Here is an 11,939-nt window from a genome sequence, read left to right on the forward strand (position 1 = left end):
TTCTCATACTTCAGCACCGTATTCTGGTTTCTGAACGTTTCGCCGTTCCAGTTTTACAGTCTCGAGTCGAGAGGGACTATATAGGTACTCATATACAAAACCCTTTTTGAACTAGTAAGCGACAGACCCGTCAGCGGTTTTCCCTAGAAGTGTTTACCTCGAATACCATTTTCCTATTTTTCCTAGAGATGAAAATATGGGGAAAGAACGCAAAAGAAAAGCAAAGAAAACCACTTCTTCAACGAAAAAGAAAGGTAACTTCTTTCTCACACAGTGTACTTTATTAAAGTTCTTGAAAATTGACAGTTTACAACAGGAGATAACAACTATGTATCATCGCGATGGCATCCTCCAAGACCACGTGCAGTCTAAAACAGCTGAATCAGAAAGCTACTTTGAGTTTTTTCCCGTACCAGAGCTCTAATTTTTTAAAACATTTTTTTCCTTTCTTTCTGTCAATTGTATGACATTTTTACGATGTGATGAAGCTACTATATGCATTTATGATTCAGAGTCAATCTGAGGTTGTAAATTTATTTGCCACAAAACACACCACCAATGAAACACCACCAATAAAACACCACCAACGAAAATAACCCTTTAACTCCCAGACCAAATTTTTAATTCTCCTAACTGTCAACCATACAATTCTTTTGATGTAAGTTCAGAGAACTGAGTATTGGATCAACTTATTATCCCCAAATTGATATTTTTCTTTATTCTCATCACTTATCTGGTTGATATTGTAATGATATAGTAAGGAGAAATTCTGTCTTGGTCACTTATGGGAGTTAAAGGGTTAAACACTGATATGGCATGGATGTAATTAATTTCACATTATCCATGTTGTTGTTTTTGTTGACCAATGGAAGTGATTTTGAAGAAAATTTACCTTCAAAAATCATCACTCTTTTTTTTTCAAGAAAATTTCTCTCAAAAATCATCAAAGTTTTTAAGATATCAGTCTCAAGTGTAGCTGAAGATTATGTATACAGTCAAACCTATATCAAGTGGCACCATGTTTAAAGTGGTTGGTTTTCAAATTTCTAATTTGTTTTTTGCCCAAAACACTGTAATTCCTCAATCAAGTGGCTGTGGTCACCCTTCACAGAGTTCCAATGGCCTCTCTGTATTGTCCTTTACCCATACTGAATGGTCACTTCAACCGCAATCACTCAAAGTTAGGAATAATTTTTCAAGTAAACTTTAATCCATGTTCATATACTGAAATCAATTTTAGTAGTACTTTTGTGTGAGTTTTTTGGCGATCAAGTGTCAGATCAAGTGTCAGATCAAGTGTCAGTTATGGTAGAATGTGAAATTATAAAGTAAACTTTCTTTCTCAATGCAGTTGTTATTTAGGGAAGCAGCATATTGATTATAGGTTTTATGTTCAAACAGGATCTTCCTCTGAACATAATGAAAAACCTTTGACAGACTCATTAACGTCTGAGAATGGTGGTGAAACTGATCTGGTTAAAGAAAATCAGAAAATAAAAGGAAAGGCTAGATACAGCATAAAAGATCTACTAAAGCAGGTTTGTTTTTTGCATTTTTACATTTCCTTGCAAAAACATGTATTTCCCAGTCTTGCACTATATGATTATTCATGAAAGATCAGAATTTCTCCTGTTTCTAAAACATGACATCTTCACCACGGTTACCAACATGGTGGTTTCATTTTTCACTGAGGTTTTGGTTTTTTGAGGTTGAAAGCAGCTTCTTTCCTCTCTGAAAGTTGAGTTTTCATGCCGGTGATTGTCTTTGGTTTATATTATTAGGTTATCTATGTCTGCAGATAAAGAGTACTTTATAATTGAGTTTTTGCACATTTCTAATTTTTCAGGCAGAGGAGTGTCTCGATAATTTTAATTATGAATTAGCCATAAAGTTCTGTGAGAGAGCTCTTGGCATTGAACCTGATAATCTGGAAGTATTGGAAATGGCTGGATCAGTATACCTTGAAACTGGAGATATGGACAAAGCAAAATCAGTATCCTTAAGTTGGATGCTTTTGATGAAAGCTTTCAGCTCTGTGTTCAGATCATTTAATTTTGAACTTTGTGATTGTAACTTTGACTTTTTTGTCAGTCACACCCAGCCTTCAATCCCAGGGTTCCACACTGGGATCATTTTAATTGCTATGGTGATGAACCAAACATTTTGGGATGAAATTTACAGCATGAGTTGCTAATTTGGCAAACTGTGTTTAGCAGCAGTGTAGCAATTTGTAAGCTTTTATTACTCATTAATGATGATTTTTATTACTTATTAATGAATTCTGAAGTCAACATGGTAAACATGTTATATTTACCTCCGAGTCTCTTAACAATACTGATGCAAACAGGTCATAGGAGAGGAGAGTTTTAATGGTTGTTAGGTGAAATAGTGTAATACTAAATTTTTATTACTATTTATCAATTGAAAAGAGTACAACAATAAGGAAATGTTTAGCCACCAGGTTCAGAGATAGTTACATGGTACAAATTAAATCATCAGAGCTTAAATTAGGGGTTAATTTCAGGGCAAGTTACATTTTATTTCTTTAACAACTGAGTGCTTTGAAAATGCTGTAAGGATATCTCCAGACCAAGGTTATTCAAAATTCATGAATCTTGGTCAGTTGTTGGAGGGTCAAGAAGCAGTTGCCGCCTTCAACAAAGGAATTCAGTTAATGATCGCTAGCAAAGATAATGACACTGCTCAAGTAGGTTTAGTTCATACTTATGTTTTTTTTACCATTTTTGTGGCATGCAATTGAATAGCTATTGGAGCCAAAAATGAGCCCTTTTTATCTTGTTAGTAGCAATAACAAAATGTAGTAGATTGCTAATTCTGTGTCTATTTCCTCTGGATTAGATTCTAATTTAATACAGCACCTGCCCCCCTCTCCCTTTTTAATGCAGAGTGCTCCCAACAGATCATTGGTATCCATCCCTACACACTGTTGAGTACCTCGCTCAAGATAAGTAGGAAAAACACTGGACATTTGATAGAGTTGCTTGCAGCAACTCAAGATATTGATATTGTAATAAAATATGTTAGTAGTTATTGTTCATCTTGGTGTAAGATAGGAGATGAACTTTATTGGTTTGTCTCATGCTTGTCTCAAAGTGACTCCATCTTGAAACAAACTAATTAACTTCATCTCTTAACCATGATATTGTTAGTAATAACCTTCTTTTGATATGTATTACTTGAAATTGAGTTGACATGTGTGAACTGTTTGAACTGTTTTGACTTCAGGCATCTGCAAGTGATAGCCCAGCTGCATCATCCGCTGAAATATCAACAGCCTACTGCTCACTGGCAGAAATGTATCTTACTGATGAATGGTGAGCACATAATTTCCATGTACTTTTTTTGCCTTATGACTTAAATAGTTGAAAAAAGCTTGTTTGTACACTTTTCACGGAAGTATTATTTGACCTCTTAAAAATAAAACCACCGTAAAGTTAAACCTTCATTAAGTAGTCTTTGTGTTACGTGGACACCTAGATGTACAAAAGTCTCAAAACCTTCTTTTGATAATTTGATGATTATATACAAAATACACCTGGCTGAAGGTTTTCAAAGTGGTTAAATTGCAAATTTTTGAAAAATTAAGACTTGCATTCTATATTAAAGTTTTAAAGAAGAAGCGGACAGCAAGTGCTATGAATGCTGTCAGAAAGCTGTTGAATTTGATGCAACCAACCCTGAGGCTTACCAGCTGATGGCCAGCTGTTTGCTGAGTCAGCAAAACATGGAAGAGGCACGCAAGATGCTTGATAAGAGTCTAGAGCTGTGGCAAGGAAAAGATGAAGAACTTCCAGAGGTTTGAGTTAAATATTTGAAGCCTAAATTGTTTAATTTATGATATTGTTTCCAGACCCAAGGTTCCGTCTCCACATGGTTAAATGTGCTTACAACATACATCAGCTGGCAGTAAAATCCCCTGATAATATATCTATGACAAGATACATGTAGTGACAGGTATCATTCTCTACAGCTAAGTGATTTGACCAGTTCTTCATCATTCTTTGGATTTCTTTATGTCATTGGATAATGAATCATAAGCAGTTCTATGGGTCTGCCCTAAGCTGTGTTACTCACTCACATAATTGGTAATAGTTATTGACAATCATTCTGAATGTAACTATTTTAGGCACCAGTGCCGCCATATGAAACCAGAATTACAACATCAAAGCTTCTGATTGAATTGGAAAATTACGAGGTAAGAAATCGAATGAAACTGAAACCATTTAACTGAAAAATTTGTCAAATTTGGTCACCAAAAAATAGGTTATTTAATCCTCAGGCCACCATTATTTCCCACTCTATACTGCAGTATGCTAAACATAGTTCATCTGGGCGTCAATGAGTGTATCACATGCATTGTTTTTAGTAAAGATATTACACCCTTTGTTACAGACTGCTGGTTCAGTCCTTGAAGAACTTATTGAGGAGAGTGATGAAGTTCCTCAGGTACCGTTAATAGATGCGTCAACTGAATGTTAAATCTTGTATTTGCAACTTGATGTTTATTATTACGTTTCTTCCCTTTCATATTTGAAATTTTGTTTGAATTACATTCTGCATTTGACCTCGGTTGTTCAAAGGTTAGATAACGCCATCCACTGAATAAACCTCTAACCCCTGGATAGCTATTTATCCACTGAATATCGTTATCTGCCCTTTCAACAACTGAGCCTTGATCATAGGTTTGATTCCTACATTGAACAGTTACGTATTTAAAAAAAATTGTTTTGATTAACTACTCGCTGACTGAGACACATCATGTCTTTCATTGTTCACTCGGTAGGTATGGTATTTACTTGGCTGGTTGAATCATATCACAAATCAGGACAGCACAAGCATCAGAACATGCCTGGAACAAGCTCAAAAAGTACGTACGAGCTTTTATGTCTGTCTCGTAGCGTTATATGCGACACATACCAGCATTGTGTGGATGTACTGTAATGCTTATTTAAAATTGTACCTTTTTAATTTTTTCAATATCAATTTTATGAATGTGTTCTCAGCTTTTTACACAATTCGGATGTGACGACCAGCCTATGATGGATCACGTGACTGAGATGCTGGCAAGTTTACCCGAAGTTGAAAACCCGGATGAAGAAAATGGCGACCACGAAGACGACTCCGATCTTGATGACGGCGAAGAAGAAGAAATGGACACTCAATAAAAAAAAATGTATATTTATTTTGATTAATACCTCTTGAGACTTGGAGGATACATGGAAAGCTTTCAATTGATGACTTCTCGAATTTTATAATGAATCGTTGACTTGGTACTTGTACCGGAGGTTATTTTGGATTACAAGAGCAAAACCCACCATGGCCTAATGACGTACAGTTACCAACAGCTTGCAAAATAATTTTTTGATAAAAAATCGATTGCTATTATGTGTGAAATGGTACAGATTTCAGACGTGATTGCCACTTATACAACCTGGTTTCTAGTCCTGAGCGACAAACATCGGCATTTCGAGCATGATCGTTACAGTTTTTGTCGTGTGCTTCTTGGTTTTCTTACATCGCGTCAAGCGTTCTTCAATTTGTTGCACATTCTAAGAACTCTTCTTGCTCTTGGGCTGTTGGTAACGTGAAAACTTCCATTTTTGTGAACTTTTTCCTTTCCTGCATGGATTAACAACTAGATTCAGTCTGTCTTGGGACATGTCTAAACACGTGCCTGTCCATACGTGGACTATAGTACCCTGGAGAAGAAACACGAAAATGTATTTACTTGATCCTTGACTTTAACTCCCACGAGTGACCAAGAGATAACTTCTCCTGACAATATCAATACAACATCAAGTAGACAAGCGATAACAACAAAGAAAGAGTATCAATTAAAAGATTATTAGGTAATCCAAAGCAAATTATACGAATCAGCATCATAAAAATTAAATAGCAGGCAGGAAGGATAGCTTTTTTGGCCAAAGCTTGTTGCTGAGTCGATTATAGGGGCAGTTTCCAAAGCAGTTACATGAGCAAGTCAAACCAAACGATAGAAACAGGGAAACTATTAATACACGAAGAGAACCACGCTTCTTTTGCCCATGGCGAAAAAACGTATGCCACCATTTTCACACATTTTTGGTTTTACCCCGTCTGATGGCTGGTCGAATAACAGAAAAATTGAACACTTCAGCTGGTTTTTTTTCTTTTTTTATAATTTACCACTCACCAAGGAACGCAACAAATCGAAAGCAAAGTGATTTGGTGTGCCTTTTTGTTTATTTTTCCTCTTCGTTTTGGTTATGTATTTGTTCTTCAAGTTTAAAGTCATATGCAAGCTATACCTTCCTCTTGTCGTGTTTCCATTCCTGATTTCCTCTCAAACCATGACATGTGATCATCTCAACAAAGCTTCCCGGCTCGCTGTTCGGTGCGTCTAAACACTTATCATCACTGAATTGAATTTCGTTCACCTTCGTCAAGGTGAAAAACTGCAAGTGGAGAGGGAGATCATCATAAGAAACGACAAATAGTCGAGTAATTGCCGATCTAAGGGGTGTTTAGAATTACTTTTTCACTACAATTGGTAGAAATGTCGCAATTTGATTGTCCAATTTGCTGTTGTCGATCAGAGTACAGGCAACAGACAGCGCTACTGACGTCAATGTGTCACGCAATGCCTTTATCAGCTCTCAGAATCGTTTTAATTGACGTCGATATTGAGGTAAAAATAACAATAAATCGACAGTTGCTGACTCACGAGTAGCACTGTGGCCACTGTGGTAACAAATATCGTTGCTGATAAGAGTACAGACCACGCTAAACCATTGTCAAGAACGAAGCTCATGGAAGGGTGGAGTGTTACCGCTGAAAGGTGCCTGAAACCGCTTCATGACAAGAGAAGAGTTACCCCTCCACGCATGCTCCCAAATGTCGGTGAGACGATAGAAATTTTCCTCCTATTGGAAAAACTTTTCTACACGGAACGGAGCGCTTGGTACGGTGGAAATGAAGAAAGCTTTAACGAGCGCAAGTTAAGTCTAGAACTCGTTTATTACTAACACATTGTTGTGCTGTCTGAAGCTCTATTGGAAAAAGATCATGCGTTCGCTAGTTCGAGCTTCCCGCCCCCCGAAACCATTTGATGCGCAACGACTTCCGCTTAAATTCTCAAGATTTAGAGAGGGTTTTTGAGGGTTTAACTAACCACAATTTATGTATTGAAGGAAGCGAAGCATGTCGGGAACAAGTTACCTGGTTTCCTCCCATGCCATGACAGGTGTACAGTCCCACACGGTCTACCTTGGCCGATTTCTCTCCAAGCGTGTCCACACATAGAGAGGAACTTGGATTTCGTATCTAATAATATTGGTTGGAGTGTTGATTATAGAAGAATGTATGACCTGACTGCATTATGCAGGATCATTTCTACACACAAAGGTATATTAAGGAAAAAAGCACAGAGATGAGCTACTTGTGTTCTCCTAACATTCCGCGTAGGTTATTTTGTCGGTAAACCGATTCAAAGTGTGGTCTAATGCTTGAATAGCCCTGCACATTATACAAGAATCGAACCACCGCGATGCACTTTACACACCTCGCCCTGCGCTGGAGGATTGGGATCCACTGAAGCCATATCCGTGAACACGTTTTCCAGATACCATTTGAAGGTTTTACAGCCCAGCCTCTTTCTTAGCTTTACTCGCTCGCTTATGTCTCCAATATCGACGTTCTTCTCCTCATCGGTTTTTCTCCTGCAAATTGTACGAGGTCTTCAATTCAGATCAAATATGTGTTTGTGTGCCACTTTTTTTTATTCTCACCGCATTTTGACGTCATCTCTGATCTACTAGTGAGCGGACACCAAGCAAAATGGAATCTGCTTCTTAAATAGACTACGAACAGACTCTCTTTCACAGCGTAACCTATCGACGATTACATCGATTACATATGATTCATAACACTTCTCCATTCTTTCAGTACCTGTAGTAAAATTCCTTGTATTCGTCAAGCCATACTTCGGCCAGACGATTGAAGTTCTTCGCCAGAGTAACTCCGGTGCCTTTGGGAAACTTGTAAGGTGACGTGTATTTACGAAACACATGACCAACGCGTGAGCATGGTACGATTTCTAATTGGCCTCCACACATCCATACCTTGGTTAAAGAAAAGATAACTTGATATTTTATCACATCAATGTCGCAGAAATCGTAGAAATAAGGAGTCGAGCAAAATTCTCGCATTGCATGCTAAATGAAACATAAAGAAAAATCATTCATATTTGTTTTTAATTAAATTTTAAGTTTACGTCCTGTTTGTAGCATAAATGTTGTTTTCAAGAAGAATTTATTCATTCGCATTACTACTTCATCGTTAGTGAAATGTTGATACCATGCGCTTAATTGCAGATTTTCAAGTAATCGACTCCGAAATTTCTTGGTGTCAAGGACAGATCTGGGGAAAGCGGCAAGGGGGGTTTGTCCTTTTGTTTCTGGAACATTTATGTTTTGTTTGTTTTTCCTTTTTGGTAGCGCATTCCTTTTGAGTTAACAAAAGGACATATGAGCGGCATGGTGAGGGTTAGGTATCATCACAATATTTCTAGTTATAACATGTGTCGCCTTACTCTGAAGGATAGTTCGAGGTTCTCCCCTCCCCAGATGTCCATTTGGTCGTCATATGATCCTAGATCATAAAAATACTGTTTATGCATCGAGAACAAACCGCCCGCCATAGTAGGACTCCTGAAAGGAAGGATACGCAAATGGGAACCAAAATGACAAATGAGAAACAGTAGTCGTGTTATGGAGAGACATTTTCGTGAGTAAAAACCGATCAGAAACATACTATCAACTATCAATCTTTTGTCTGATCAAAGAGTCGGTTGTCTGTTCAGAATATTGGTCGCTCGGTCGGCATTTAAATCTTCAGCTCGGAGTCACAGTCGTATGTTCGGAGTATTGGCAGTCGTCTGCTCGGGAGTATCAGTCGTCTGTTCGACGTGACAGTCGTCTGTTCGGAGTATCAGTCTTCTGTTCGACATATCAGTCGTCTGCTCGACTTAACAGTCGTCTATTCGGAGTATCAGTCGTCTGCTCGATGTTACCGAGTCATCTGTTCACAGTATCAGTCGTCTGGTCGACGTGAAAGTCGTCTGTTCGGAGTATCAGTCGCCTGTTCGGATAATATATCGCTTGTTGTGGGTTTATCTAAGGCGGAATTTCAGTCGTATGGTCGGAATGTCAGTCATATGGTCGTTTTCACGATAATCATTACGTTCGTCAGGGTTAGGTGAATTGATTCTTAAGATGGCTTCTGTTATGGTCGTCAATAATCTGGCAGTTTACAACAGCGGCGCTTTTTGGAGTTTCCCTAACAATCTTTCGCCGTTACGAGCAACTGAAATCGATTGAGACCATTTTTATGGTCTTGCTGATAAATCATTCGGTTTCATGTCCATGAAAGCTGACCAAGGGAGGGTGTTACCCAGATAGTGAACAACCTTAATTTCGCTCTTGCCTTATGAAGTCTGTTTCGTCCTCTCTTCGTTTCTTTTCCTCTTCCGGAATGGCTTTCCAGGTAAAAAACAGATCCCAAGAAAAGCCTCCACGCTCATAAATTACGTCTGATGTTTGATAACCAAAGTCGTCAGCATTTATTACTTCTATCACAGGACAAACGACATTGGTGCGATTCTGCGCAATCCGAGCCAGTAGCGGTTCTAGCCACCCTTCAGTTGCTTCACAGTGGGAGTCCAAGAAAGTCAAAACCTCTCCCCGGGAAACCTCGGCTCCGCGAAGCCGTGCTCGAACTAAGCCTTCCCTCTGGGACATCCGAATAATTTTGACTTTTTCGAATTCGCTGAGCTGCTCCTCCAAAGACATTTTAAGGTTTTCTGTACGATGCAAAGGAATAGTTAAACGGTCAGATATATGTCATTCACGTTTCGAATGGCTTGGGACTGGTCATTATTTATCGACGGGAAGGGGAAAGGTGGAGGGGGGTGGTGGTTTGGAGGATTTTGGTAGTGGTACGATTAAATTTGCCTAATTACCCCATAAAGCTCATCCCCCCTTTCCCTTCCCCCCCCCCTCCCCAACCAGTCACCTCCTTACACTCTGTTGGAGACGGGTGATTATCCCCCTTCTGTTCTTCCCGAAAACCATGTGATCCACCCCCCAAAATCCTCCACCCCCCCCCCTCCCCCCACTTCCTCTTCGGGTATAAATAATGGCTGATCCTTATCAAGTCAGTGTTTGTGTATTGAAAGGGTCCTTGGAGATTAATTGATAACTGGATATTGCCACGGTACAAGTTGATGCGCACCTACAGGTTTGAAGATAATTCTCTGATTTTTACAAAGTCAAACAAGTAAGATAGATTTGCGTCCTACCGAATTCACTGAAGTCATCTACCAGGACAATGTCAGCCAGAAGATGTGGTGGCGACCTATTGAGGACACTGTGTACTGTTCTCAATAAAACAGACAGAGCCTCGTTATGGAAACAAATGATAACACTTGTAGTCGGTAAACTAGTAGGGTATTTCTTGTGTTTTTTGCGACACCTGAAACAAACGGGAAAAATAAATCATTATGTACCGATGGAGTTGTCTCTGAAACAATACTGCATTTTAATTTTGGTTAAAAGGAACTTAATTTGAATTATCTGCCAACTAGCTGATCATCGTAACTAATTTACTGTTGATAAATCCACTTGCAAAAATAATGTTACACCTCAAGATCGAATGCGTCTTGTTTCAGTTTTACGGAATACAACCTTTCGGCGACTTAAGTTTACAGTGACAACGTAAAGAAACAATGGGCTGCTTACAATTAAACTTACTTTGGCCCACGATAGTCTTTCAGAGTTCTGTCCAACGACATATGATCACTGAGAATAACATTGAACGAATGGTTATCAAAAGAGCGCTCTGCTTCGTCCTTAAATCGCGACGGTAATGTCGCTGGCTCACCGTCATCTCCTAATCCTTGTATCACTTCTGAAAAGTAAGGTTTTACTTTGGGGCTTCGCCACTTCCGCTCGGCCTCGTGAGAGGACTCGCGTGGGTACTGTCCGTGCGAACTTCCGGTCGCGTCTAACGGCACGAACGAATCTGTGTTGAAAAAGTTCATTTGGCTGTTCATGGAAGTTAAAATGTAAAGAATGTCCACTGCGAGCCAAAATAGAGAAGTTAGTATGAACACTTTCACAAACAATCTCCGATTTCTCATCATAATGAGTCAGTTCGTGACAATGATCGCAAATGTCTGTAGTGTGCACCATCCAGTCTGCGTTAGTCCTCTTTACACCCAGGCAATGGTCGATCTCGTCGTCTGGATTTTCTATTTATCGCTCGCTTAAACTGCCCGAGTCTTAAACGTAAAGAAATTGCTCAAAGAATTTTCATAGCCATACCGGCTTTCAAGAAGTGAAAGAACGGCCTAACATAGTTGATAAAATATTGATACTGTTACAGGTTGTTTATCAGGTCTCAACCATTATCATCCACGGAGTTGAATTCACCGGTACCTGTCTATGGCATTCTGGGAAAATAGACAAGACTGTCAATCAAAGAATTGCGATGGAATAATAGTAAAATTCCCCAGACTGAGATGCCCGTAGACTAAATAACTGTCAAGGCTTCGTTTGTGACGCCTCCACGTTCAGTTTCCCCTTCGCATGAGTTTTCGTTTTAGAGAAATTCAAGTAGGTTCACTCTGAGTTAGACTAGCGTCTAACTTCTCCTTAGAATAACACCCCTTAACCAAACATTAAGTTACGAGAATACAGGAAATGATCATCAATTTAGGAAGACCTTGAATGTCAAACAAATTCTCCTTGTTATAATCGTAGGAAATGTGTAGAGAACAATATGGAGAATATGCATACTGATGTCAGGGTGTAGAGGGTTACGGTAGGTTGTGCCTGAAATCCACAACGACACGTTTAAGGTCGGCGATGTTTAAGTTCTGT

At 39.0% G+C, this 11,939-nt stretch overlaps 2 protein-coding genes across 2 annotated transcripts; one reads left to right on the top strand and one right to left on the bottom strand.

Annotated features, from left to right (window-relative positions):
- Nucleotides 1–112: 112 nt before the first annotated feature.
- Nucleotides 113–6,305, top strand: LOC113666657 (uncharacterized). Its single transcript, XM_027182450.2, has 10 exons — nucleotides 113–254; nucleotides 1,402–1,538; nucleotides 1,847–1,993; nucleotides 2,558–2,707; nucleotides 3,247–3,335; nucleotides 3,628–3,817; nucleotides 4,148–4,216; nucleotides 4,414–4,467; nucleotides 4,805–4,888; nucleotides 5,025–6,305. The coding sequence occupies exons 1-10, from the start codon at nucleotides 197–199 to the stop codon at nucleotides 5,184–5,186; spliced, it is 1,140 nt and encodes a 379-aa protein (XP_027038251.2). The 5' UTR covers nucleotides 113–196; the 3' UTR covers nucleotides 5,187–6,305.
- On the bottom strand, nucleotides 5,186–11,475 carry LOC113666656 (polypeptide N-acetylgalactosaminyltransferase 13). Its single transcript, XM_027182449.2, has 9 exons — nucleotides 10,809–11,475; nucleotides 10,358–10,530; nucleotides 9,484–9,859; nucleotides 8,591–8,708; nucleotides 7,948–8,120; nucleotides 7,562–7,718; nucleotides 7,219–7,323; nucleotides 6,309–6,455; nucleotides 5,186–5,720 (listed from the first exon to the last, which is right to left on the bottom strand). Exons 1-9 carry the CDS (start codon nucleotides 11,198–11,200, stop codon nucleotides 5,571–5,573), a joined length of 1,791 nt encoding a protein of 596 aa, XP_027038250.2. The 5' UTR covers nucleotides 11,201–11,475; the 3' UTR covers nucleotides 5,186–5,570.
- Between the last annotated feature and the right edge of the window lie 464 nt (nucleotides 11,476–11,939).

Source organism: Pocillopora damicornis, chromosome 9 (assembly GCF_964200805.1).
Source record: "Pocillopora damicornis chromosome 9, jaPocDami1.2, whole genome shotgun sequence".
Lineage (NCBI taxonomy): Eukaryota > Metazoa > Cnidaria > Anthozoa > Scleractinia > Pocilloporidae > Pocillopora > Pocillopora damicornis.